Source organism: Odocoileus virginianus, chromosome 17, assembly GCF_023699985.2.
Source record: "Odocoileus virginianus isolate 20LAN1187 ecotype Illinois chromosome 17, Ovbor_1.2, whole genome shotgun sequence".
Lineage (NCBI taxonomy): Eukaryota > Metazoa > Chordata > Mammalia > Artiodactyla > Cervidae > Odocoileus > Odocoileus virginianus.
The window spans coordinates 12,510,096-12,522,482 of NC_069690.1; the positions used below are offsets into that span (position 1 = coordinate 12,510,096).

General features: G+C 40.6%; 1 protein-coding gene across 9 annotated transcripts in view; it reads right to left on the reverse strand.

The window, feature by feature from the left end:
• The window catches only part of ACACA (acetyl-CoA carboxylase alpha), a 281,140-nt gene that overhangs the window by 62,724 nt on the left and 206,029 nt on the right, over positions 1 to 12,387 (reverse strand). For all 9 annotated transcript variants that reach the window (XM_070478617.1, XM_070478616.1, XM_070478615.1 and 6 more), the window contains 3 exons: positions 8,817 to 9,086; positions 4,301 to 4,398; positions 180 to 300 (listed from right to left, as the gene is read on the reverse strand). In XM_070478617.1, the coding sequence (XP_070334718.1) occupies positions 180 to 300; positions 4,301 to 4,398; positions 8,817 to 9,086 (489 nt within the window). The remainder of the gene's footprint in view (positions 1 to 179; positions 301 to 4,300; positions 4,399 to 8,816; positions 9,087 to 12,387) is intronic.

Consider the following 12,387-nt stretch of genomic DNA (forward strand, 5'->3'; position numbering starts at 1 on the left):
CCACCCGCTGCAAGTAAAAAGCACGCTCAGCCACAACGACCCAGCACTGCCGATAAATCAATATTTTTTTTTTTTTTAAAGAAATGCTCTCATTTGAGGCTGAATAGCAGTGATGGTGGCAAAAGCAAATCCTAGTCACAGCCAGCTCTCCAAAAATCTCACACTCGGCCAAGATTTACCAGGCTGATGGTGATGATCTCGTTGTAGGCCAACGAGGACTCCCCAGCAATCATTCCAGAACCTCGAAGGTTCTCTGCTCCAAGTCCTTCTTCCTTCCCAATGATGTCAGTTATCTTGTACCTGGTGGATAGAGCCATGCCAAATTAGACAGGTTAAACACAGTAACAACAATCCATTAAGAGAATAACCACCATTAATAGGCTGTTAAAAGCATACTGAACTCTTATAATTTAACACCAGAGCTCCGTACATTTTTTATACTCTTCATTCATACATCTTTCCTTCTCAGCTTGGTGCCTATTTTGTCTGGAAGCAATATGGTATAGCGGAAAGAGCAAAACCTGGAACTAAGTAGACAGGTTTAAATCCCTGCTCTGACACACACGGCAGTGCGACTCTAGGGATAAGGTAACTTCTGTAAGATGGGAATTAGAGTGCATCCACTTCTGAGAGCTGAGCAGAGTTAAATTAAGCAGCAATGAGAGGGTTTGACACATAGATGGCGCTCCAGTGTCAGAAGACCTCTTACTTTCTAGGACATGTCTCTATACAATCATCTACAGCCATTAAATCAAGCATTTTAGATGAATGTTACCTAGGAATAAAAAAAAAAGAAAAAAAAATCCAGAGGCACAGTGAGAACAGTTTCTCAAGTTCCAAATCCTTTCTCTTTCCAAGACAAGGATGAAGGGAAGGTCAACACAGTGCACTCTATCCCTGCTCCTTGGAAAGTACCCAGTGTATATACGAGAGTTCCTGACACAGTCCTCTGGAGGGGCAGGGGGAATGTGTGCAAAAGTGAAATGCTGGACAAGTTGTCCAGAAAGCAGCCTGTGGATCCAAGGGGAGCCACTCATGGGTCTTCTCAGTGGGAGATTAGGAGTGATAGCTGATAATGCGAAATGGGAGATGGGGAATGCAGCTAATAAAGGAAAAATACAAAGTGGGACATAGAGATGGGCATATATTATTTATTGTTCCACGTGTGCCCAGAAGGCTTGGCACTGGGCAGTCTTAGAAACTGAAATAATAAATAAATGTCCCATAGTGGCTCTTAAACTATTTTTTTTTCTTTTGCCTCCATATTTCTCTATTCCTTTACTTCCAGCCTTCCACCAATTTCTTTTCTTTGCCTTCGCTGTTGTTCTGTGGCTTTGTGTTTCTGCTTCCCGGATTCCCAGTAATTCCTTCTCCCAGTTCTTCCTTTGGTTTTGTATCTAGACTCTAGATTCCAGACTTATGTTACAGGTAAAGTTAATCTGTGTTAATGGGTTAATGAGCCACAGTAATTTGGTGGTGGGGGAGGGGGTTATGTGTTCTTTTTATAAGGCCCACATGCCATATAGTCACACATACTCATGGGCCCAGCCAGCCTTCCTTGCAAAGCAGATCTTTTCCCTCCTAAGGAGTGCTTACTGCTTCACAGGTGTTTATGATTTGTTAAATGACATCTTTTCCTATTGCATCACATGAAAGAGAATAAAAAATTTCCCATTTTCTGCTCTATGATCTAAGTCTTCCACCTTTAAGACTATCATTCTTTAAAGTAGTACCAGGGACTTCCCTGGAGATCCAGTGGTTAAGATTCTGTGCTTTCACTGCAAGGAGCACAGGTTTGATCCCTAGTCAGGGAACTAGATTCCACATGTCACATCACACCGCCAAAAAACAAAAAGGTAGTACCATATTTTGATGTTACTTATAATAAAAACCGTTGTGCAACATAATACAATTACAAAAGATTTACATGTGTCATTTTTGATCCTCACAACAGTACAGTGTGATAAGGAATATCATCTCCATTATCACAGATAATAACAGCCAGGATATGTGACTGCTTACTATGTGCTCAGTACTGTGCCAATAAGGGCTTCACATACATAAGCTCACTTGATTCTTCTTCATACAGATGAGGAAACTAAAGCTCAGAGAAGAAAACTGACTTATTTTAACAAAAGCAATATACAAAAATCAAGTCTTCTGACGTACCAGTAACAAAGAGTTAAAAAATACAATGGTGGGGGTGGGGTGGGAATCCTGTTCAGAGTAGCAAGAAAAAGGTGCAAAACTACAGAGTTATTTAAAAAATGGCAAAATCCCACAATACCTACACTGTGCACCCAGAAATCCTGGGATGGGCGCCACAGTGAACCGTCAGGGGCATCGAAGGACATTTCACACTTTTGAGAGAAATACTATGTGATATCTGTTGGCTCCCATGTGGACTACTAGTTTCAAGCAGTTCATGGTTTAACACTAGGTAGTGCTACATTCCTTCTGACAATCTTTGCAAAGCTGGGTTTTCAGTTTTGAAGGTGGTGCGGGGTGGAGGGAGTTCTACACAAAAATCAGTGCAGAACAAGATGTGAGGGTGGCTATGTCCAAGCTGATTCTAACATCTGCAACATCGTACAGATGAAAATATCCCATAAGTAAGTTACTGCAATAATTTAAGAATGAAATAAAAAAATTTTCAGCTGTGATACGTATTATACAGTTGACCCTTGAACAATAACCATAGTTAGGGGCATCAACCCTCAGTAGGTGAAAATTCAAGTATCACTTATAGTTGGTGCTCGATTATTAACACATGGTTCTTCCGTGTGTTAATCTATAAATCTATAAATAGATTCAACCAACCACAGATGTGTATAGTACTGTTGCATTTACTGTTGAAAATGTCCATGTAGAAGTGGACTCAAGAAATTCAAACCCATGTTGTTCACAGTGTAAATACTTATGAAGTTCTCTGGGTCTGACTACTCAATAATCAGAAATACCAGGTATATCTTTTTGCCTAAAGCTGCTGTGAAAAAATTACAGAGACAATACCGGTGCTGTGAACCAAAAAAGACTGGGACCTTCTGGCATAATCTATGTGAAGAAAACTATAAAACTTCAAATATACACTTAAATAATTAAAAAAACACACCATATATCTTGTTGGGAAGAGTTAATATTATGAAGCACTCAGATCTTCCTAAATTAATTTATAAACCTAATGCAACTTGGATCAAAATCATTATGGGAGGTTTGGGGGAATTAAAAAAAAAATGAGCCTATATGTAAAAAGACAAAAATAATTAATAACATTTTGGGGAAAAATTAAGAATGTGAGGAACCCTGGGCCATTAGAGCAGTTAAAACTGTGTGGCATTAGTCCAAGAATAAATAGAACAAAAAACAGAATATAAAGCCTGGTAATTGAGTTAAGATTATTATAAAAGTGAAGAAACTATGAATTATTCAATAAGATCCTGGAGCAACTGATTAACATTCTGGAAAATACTTTCAGATAGATTATAAAAATGTTCAACCTCACTGGTGATCAAAAAATACCAGTTAAAATAACAATTGCCATTTTCATCCTATTTTATTGACAGTAATCAATGTTGGCAAGGGTGGAGAACAATTAAACAGGGTGAACAAGCACTACATATACTGCTCATGGGAATGCAGCTCTTGAGAGGACAATTTGATATTAAAAAAAATTTTTTTAATGGATATACTTTTTGACTACTAATTCTACTTTTAGAAATTAACACAAAGTAAATAACCAGAGATATTCCTCAAAGTTTACATAAAAGAATGATCAGTCCAGGGTATAGCAGTAAAAATTAGAATTGTCTGAATGCTCAAATATGATACATTAATTATAAAGATTTATATGAAGCCATTAAATATCATATTCTCAAATAATATTGTAAGAATATAAAAAGTTCCCCCCCCAAATAATTTTTAGTGGGAAGAATTACAAAAGACTTTTTCTATTATGACCCCAATTATGTAGGAAAAAAGATGTATATACATATGACAGAAAGTATATAATATATATTAATAATGGTGATCTCTTGGTAGGACTATAGCTGGTTTTTACTTTTTCTTCATAATTGTATGTTTCAACTTTTCAAATGACTATAATAAACAATTTTAAAGTCTCAATGAATAATTTTGCCTTTTAGCTAGTAAGTGGTAGAGTGGAGATACCTAAGGCTTCTAGGTTAATGCAACAAGCAATCTTCATTGCTCAAAGTCATGATCAGCAGGACAGTGAGAAGAGAATGATCATATTCTCCTTTTTTGAATCCATGGCCAAATTATTCTGATAGATAATACCTACCTGGATTCTCCTTCATCTTCCACATGTTCACAATGGACAGAGTTGAGAGCACTGACTCTCTTGTAATCTTGAGGGGTCAGATATAAATATTTGTATCCCTGTGGGAAGCACAAATAGTTTTTAACCCATTATTTGCCATTACCACATGACCCGAAGACCCAGCAAAGCCCATATGATGCAGCTTGTTCTAAGCTTGTTTTAAATTGCCAAATCATGGCTTAGAGTTACTGTCTCATAGAATACTAGCATTGAGAGTGCTCCTTTGAAAGATGGAGGTATCTGTTTCTGTATCATTGTATCCTTGAAATTAGGTATCTTACAGCTGCAACTTCAGGTACTGATATATTCCTCTCATTTCCTTTTCATCAAGGTTAAAGGGTCATTCTCTAATCTTAGGTGATACCTCTATTAAAAACAACAACACAAAATTAAAGCTTTATATGAATTACTATTCATCATTTTCTCACAATGGTACCATCGTACCATCAAAATATAGACGGGTCAAGGATAATTGAGAGTAACACAAAACTGGAGTATTCAATCTTAAAATCAGATGTCTATGCAGTGTTAATGATCAGTAAACACTAAGCTTGTACCTTTTGTTTTTTTAAATAAACATTTTATTTTTTAAATAAAAAAGCAAAAAAAAACTTGCTTTTTAAAATAATCCCTAGGTACATTAAAAAATCATACTAACATTTCATAATTGGCTTATTTTTATACATACATATGCACACTCACACACAGAGTTACTTAACACATGTATTCACCTTAAGTGAATGAGTCACTCAGAGCAAAAAAGAAAAAAAGAAACAAACAACAAAAAGCAAGCAGAGACAAACACTTAAAATACTGTGAGAAACCATGTCCGCCGCTTAACGAGCACAACATGCCAGAGACATGAATTTGAATTTGCCACCGATCCTGCCTGACTCTTGATGAGGAGGCATGGAGTGTCAGCAGTGTGTCCGTCAGCCACATTTATGGGCGCCTGTTACGTGGAAGGCACGGGGAAAACAGGAAGGGATGAAACGGGCAAACGTTTCTGGCATTACACAACTTATCTTCTAGTAGGAGATACAGAAAGTACACAAAATAAGTAAGCTAAGTATACGATGTTAATGGGAATAACGTTTGAGGGGGAAAAAAATAAAATAGAGGGAGGAGACAGGACAGCTGGGAGAGTTGACCTTCTAGAAGAACAGCCAGGGAAGGCTTTGCTGAAGATGTCATTTGAGCCAATACCTGAAGAGCTGTGGCAGGGAGACATGGGGGTATCTGGCGGAAAAGCACTCCAGGCAGAAGGAAGCACAAGCGTGAAAGTGCCAAGTGTGCCCAGCAGGCTCAAGACAGAGCGAGGGGGTGGAGGAACCACGGTGTGGGACGAGGCGGGCGCCCTGGGGGCCAACCTAGGAGGGACTTGCCGGCAACTGCAGGGTTTCTGGCCCTCACGTGAGTTAGCAGGGAAGCCTTTAAAGGGTCTTAATCACAGCAAAGTTTGGAGTCGCGATCTGATTTACATTTAACTGGATCAATCCACTTTCCTTCCTTTCTGTTTTTATTTATTTTTGGTTGTGCTGGTCTTCGTTGCCACGCTGGCTTTTCTCTGGTTGCGGCAAGCAGGGGCACTCTTCAGTTGCGGCGCACGGTCTTCTCATTGCACGGCTTCTCCTGTTGTGGAGCAGGGGCTCTGGGGCCTGCGGGCCGCAGTAGTTGCAGCTCCCGGGCTCTGGAGCACAGGCGCAATAGTCATGGTGCACGGGCTGAGCTGCGCTGCGCATGTGGGATCTTCCCGGACCGGGGATTGAACCTGTGTCTCCTGCATTGGCAAGCAGATTCTCTACCACCGAGCCACCAGGGGAGCCCTCCACTTTCTGTTGAGACTAGACTTTGGGTAGGGGCAGGGGCAAGGCCAGAAGCAGGAAGGTCAATGAGAAGCGACTGCAATAAACGCAGTAAGAGGTGACAGGGGCCTAGACCCCTGCGCAGCAGCAGAAGTGGTCAGAGGTGGTTGCGTTCCGGGTATATTTTGCAGGTTGGGATGTACACGTGATTCACTGACAGGGAGGATGTGGGATGTGAGAAAGACAGGCCAAGCATAATTCTAAGATCTGTTACATAAGTAGAAGAATAGAGGTTTCATTTACTGAGCTAGAGAAGACTGTAGGAAGAACAAATGCAAGGAGGACGGCTAGAATCTGCGGTCAGGCAGATGTGAAGGCAGAGAGGTTGAGTCCGGACAGATGAATCTGAAGTTCAAGGGGTAGGATACCAATTTAGAAGTTCATCAGTTTATAGATGGAATTTAAACCTTGAGGATTGGGTGAGATGACCAAGGGTAGGTGAATAGAGAAAAGAGGAGAGGGTCCAGGGACTAAGTCCTAAAACACTTTTTTTCTTTCTACCTCACCGTCTATAAAAGCTATCCTGCCAAAGCACCAGATGAGGTGACTCTGGGCCCTGATGGGGTCGAGGCTGGGAGATCCTGAACTTGGTTCTGCCACAGCCTTCGTGACCCTGATATCTATCTCCACTCATATTTTAAAAAATAATTTGAAAAATCTGAGATAAAATTCACATTAACATAAAATGGCCATTGTACAGTGTACAATTCAGTAGTTTCTAGTATATTCAGATGTTGTGCAACCACCACCACTATCTAATTCCAGGATATTTCTATCACCCCAAAAGAAACCCTGTACTTAATAATGAAAGTGAAAGTCACTCAGTTGTGTCCTACTCTTTACGACCCCATGACTACACAGTCCATGGAATTCTCCAGGCCAGAATACTGGAGTGGGTAGCCATTCCTTTCTCCAGGGGATCTTCCCAATGCAGGGATCAAATGCAGGGCTCCTGCATTGCAGGCAGATTCTTTACTAGCTGAGCCAGAAGGGAAGCCCAAGAATACTGCAGTGGGTAGCCTATCCCTTCTCCAGCAGATCTTCCCAACCCAGGAATTGAACTAGGGTCTCCTGCATTGCAGGCAGGTTCTTTACCAGCTGAGCTGCCAGGGAAGCCCAAGTACTTAAGAGTGGTCATCAACAATTCTCATAACTTTTGAAATGAATTTCACTGAAGCATAATTTACAGGCAACAAAATCCATCAGTTTTAAGTGTTGTAGTTTGATGAATTCTGACAAATGTATACACTTGTGCATATTTGCCATTATAATCAAAATATAGAATATTTCCATCATCCCCTGACACTCTTAAAATGTAAAAGGCAGCAAAGGAAACTGAGAAAGAGTGGTTAGAAGGGTAAAAAGGAGATTATGGGGTCCTAGAAACTAAGAGGAGAAAGTATTTCAAGGATGAAGGAATAACTAACTGCATGGAATGCTGCCGAAACACTGCGTAAGTGAGGTTCACAAGAGAGTTTAACAATATGGAATCAATGGCAACCTTGACATAAGCAGCTCTGGTGGAACGGTGTGGGTGCAGGAGAAACAGAGATGGGTTCCAGAGGGGATGGGAGGGAGAAAGGGATCTGGAAACAGCAAGAAGAGAAACTCTTTAAGAAGTCTTGCTGTGGAGTTCCTCTGGTGGCTCAGTAGTAAGGAATCTACCTGCCAATGCAGGATACACCAGTTTGATCCCTGATCCCTGATTCCACATGATAAACAGGACAAGTAAGCCGGTGAGCCACAACTAACGAGCCCACGCTGCAACTACTGAAGTCCATGCACTCTAGAGCACATGCTCTGCAACAGGAGAAGCCATCACAATGAAAAGGCCTTGCATGGTAACTGGAGAGGAGCCCCTTGCCGCCACTAGAGAAAGCCTGCATGCAGGCCAGCGCAGCCAAAAGACAAATAAATCTTAAAAAGAAAAGAAGTCTTGCTATAAATGGAAGGAAAAAATGGGGTAGGGTTGGTGACTGGAGGGGTCAATGTCTATGTGCTAAAGACACAGACATGTGTCTTCTTCTAATAGAAAGGGAAAACATGACGATGCAAGAAAGAAGGGAGAGGAGCTCTGATCTACATCCTTAAGTTGGCAAGAGGGGAGAGAACCAAACATAGTGGGATTGGCCTTAGACGGGAGGAGGGACTCTTCATCAAAGTCTCTCTCCAGGCTATGTGGCACAAGGGAAAGAGAAACCAGTTACCATGTAAGAGGGAATAAGAGTCTTTGGAGGACAGGCAGGTTTCAAGTAGGGCAAGAAGGTTGGAGAACAATCAGAGAAGCTGAGGATCTGAGAGATTTTGCTGATAACTGACCATATGTTTTAGAAGACAAGGTGGAATAATTTAATAACAAAATTAGTAACAATACTATTCTGGCTTGTCTCTCATTAAATGCACACCTACTATTTCCACCTAGTGCAACCCAAGAAATGGTGTTCTATTTCCAGGCTGGAGGAAAGACCAGGTGAACTTATTGAGAGAGAATTTATTTCCAGTGCAGTTGCTAACTTTTGAACTTAAACCTCTACTTCTCCCCAACCTTTGCGCACACACACACACACACACACCGTAAAGTAACCGGAAGTATTATCTTTCTTAATCCGTACCTTGTAAGGGTCCTCAGGATCTACCCAGGCCACGTGAAACATGTGCCGAATTTCCTCTGCCAGTCCGATTCTTGCTCCACTGTTGGCTGCGACATAGATGCGTGGGATGCCCTCTGCCCTGGCAAGTTCAGAAGCTCTGAGAAACAGCCAATCCTCCTGGGGTCCAAAGGACCCAATTCGATAAGTGATGTCATTGCCAATAACAATGATATCTCGGCCGTCTGGATATTCTGGACTTTTAAGGGTCATTTTCCAAGCTACCATGCCAATCTGCAAAGGCGTAAACAGACAAACAAATCAATACAAGCTTCTTACATGCAGAATTTTGTTCCAAGTTCCTTGAAGATATCAGATTGAATGCAGACACAACCTTTGTGTAAAGATATGCAATGCTAAAGAGCCAAACTCCCTGTGGGAAACTAGAGCAAATATTCTAGCATACTTCTCTAAGATTATGTTGAGAACAGCTGGTTTACTATGTATGTATTTCACAGCTGTCTCAATTTCTTCTTTGGGTTTGCTCAAAGAAGATGGAAAAACCAAAGTCTAAATACACTCAGCATATGTATGGAAGAATACTGTGGCCCTGGGAATTAAGCCAGGATTCCCTAACTTATTACCTTATTTTGTGAGATTCTTTCCAAGAAACCTTTAACATGTAGGAAAGCAGGAAGAGGATTACCTCTCATGACTATACAACTTTTACAAGCCTGGGCCCTTTTACTGTCCTCTAATATTTGATAGGGCTACCCCTGCGGCTCAGCGGTAAAGAACCCGCCTGCAATGCAGGAGATGTGGGTTTGATCCCTAGGTCAGGAAGATCCCCTGGAAAAGGAAATGGCAATCCATTCTAGTATTCTTGCCTGAGAAATCCCATGGACAGAGGAGCCTGGAGGGCTATAGTCTCTAGGGTTGCAAAACAAATCGGACATGACTTAATGACTAAATAACAAGTATTTGATAGGAATAATGGCAGCATTCTTTACTAGTTTGCTTCAGGTATATTCTATTTCTCCATGAACTGCTGTATCTCAACATTGCCTCCTCTGAGCATCTCTTGTTGCTTTCTCCCAACACCAGAGCACCAAAGGATGCAAGTATGCAAGTAACCGACCTCTTGCTGCACTAATATAGGTAAATCTCTGCTCACTGTTCAGTAGCATCTGTCCAGTCACACAAATAAATGAAACTGACCTAATAGGCAGGGATGACATGTCTCTTCCCAAACCCTCACAGCCCTCTCCTCTTTTAATCCCCTTCCATATGAGAATTAGTCAATCCTTCTACTTGTTTATTCACTAGTTCCATTTCTTTTCTATTCACTCATACCTCAGTTATGGCTGCAGTTTTTCACATCTGCCTGTCTGCTTCCCTATGCCAGGATAAGTAATGTTTTCCATTCTTTTTTCTCCCCACTGATTCTTTCTGTCTGCCCTGCTTCCCACCCCCACCACTTGCCCCCAAACACAAAGCCTACCAGTGAGCATTCCTGGTCCTGCCTAATGGAGCCCAGCCACATTCGCAGTCTTGGGCCCTCATCCCTGGGCTGCCGTGTGTCACCTCATTGGGGAGCCGGCCATCAAGAAGGGCCATTAACAGATGTAAATAGCGGCATCCCTGGAAAGCCACATGCATCACCCAGACTCAACCGGGCCAGTGATCATAAGCTCTTGAGTACACATTCTTCAATCCAATTGCACATCCGCTGTAATCAGGCTGGTTGAAGCTTTCCACACAGCTATTTGTGATTCTCAGCATTAAGAAATATATATACGAAACATCCACAGATAATATAAGCTATTTAATATATACCATTGGCCAAATACAAATCAAAATGGATAAAAATCCAATCACCTTCGGAAGTAAGGCAGGATTACACCATCTGCTCATTAAAGATAGAGAAGAGGAAGAAGAAACAGATCATCCAAAAAAATAGCACAAACTCCAAATATCAGGTTAATTTTGGTTGTTTTTTTTTTAAGAAACTGATCAATATAATGCCTGTGTGGAGAAAAATATTTTAACTGCCTTCTCATGTGGCCCTCTAAAACCTAACACTTCTTTTGCTTTTCAGAAGGAAAAGCTATTCCCTGTGAACACATTTGTAATTGGGGAGGTTGGGTTTTATACCAAATTATGATATATTAACCTCTGCTACCTAGGCCAGAGCTACTTAGATACAAGCCTGGAAGAATCTACTTGAGCATTTGCATCCTAATGCAAACACTGTGTTCCGAATGGCACTGGGCAAGCAAATAACACTCTTATCTTTGGCTATTACCTGGGGACTCTGTGTCACTTAGGCAGTCAGTTCAGCAATTGGCCAGGTCATTATGCTGACAATATTGACTTCTAATTAGGTGTCAATACAGCAGCAGCAAGAACAGGCTACTCTTTATCAATGTCTTTCCAAAGTGTGTTCCTCATCGACTGGCCCCTCCCCACTTAAACAGCACCAGTACAGGATAGAGAGTGCTGTCTGAGTCTCGGCACAGTCAGATTCCTTTTTGACTGAGTGTTGAATAAGCACAATGGATAAGTATATAAGGAAGCATCTGTTGCTCAATTTTTAAAATTTAAATCTAATTTAAATATATAAATTTAAATATATTTACATATATATTTATACACATTTAAATTTAACTCATATTAAAAATTAGATTTTACTGCTAACCAAATGATGGGATACATAATGTTGAAGGTAGGGCTGGGGAATCAAACAAATTTGGATCCACATCTAAGTCCTGCCATTTATTAACTGTGTGACCCTGGGAAATTCACTTAACTTCATTAAGATTCAAAGTCCCCATGTACAAAATTAATATTACCTATGGGTTTGATGAACAACTATTAGAAGCAGTAATCTATAATATTAATTTTACCATATGAAGTTTTCCTTTGTTTTTCCTCTCAACCTATCCAAATTTTACCCATTCCATAAAAGTTCACTCAAATTCCATTTCCTCAGAAAGCTTCCCCTAGTCTAAAGTGATTCCTCTCTTCCCAGATCTCCTACTAAGAACTTCATGTAGAGAATTCATTTGATAATTATTCATATATGGATTAGGACTGCTTTTAGTTTGTCAGCTTGAATTGTCATATCATCTGCTTCATCACATAGCAGGACTCCTACACATTCCTACACATAATATGGAAGTAATAAATATTTGCTAGTTCCACAGTCATTTCATTTTTAAAATGATAGCTGGAAAATACTCAACACCAAGAGCCTAGAACATCATCCACAATTTATCTCTAGGGATCATAGAGAAACAGTACTAAACTATGATTAAAATATTCTATTTTTTAAAAATAATAAGTATAATTGCTACCATCATTTGAACACTTATGCTGTATGACACTATAGAAAGTGAAAGTGAAGTCGCTCGGTCATGTGCGACTCTTTGCGACCCCATGGACTGCAGCCTACCAGGCTCCTGCATCCATGGGATTCTCCAGGCAAGAGTACTGGAGTGGGTTGCCATTTCCTTCTCCAGAGGATCTTCCCAACCCAGGGATCAAACCTGGGTCTCCCACATTGTAGGCAGATGCTTTACTATCTAAGCCACCA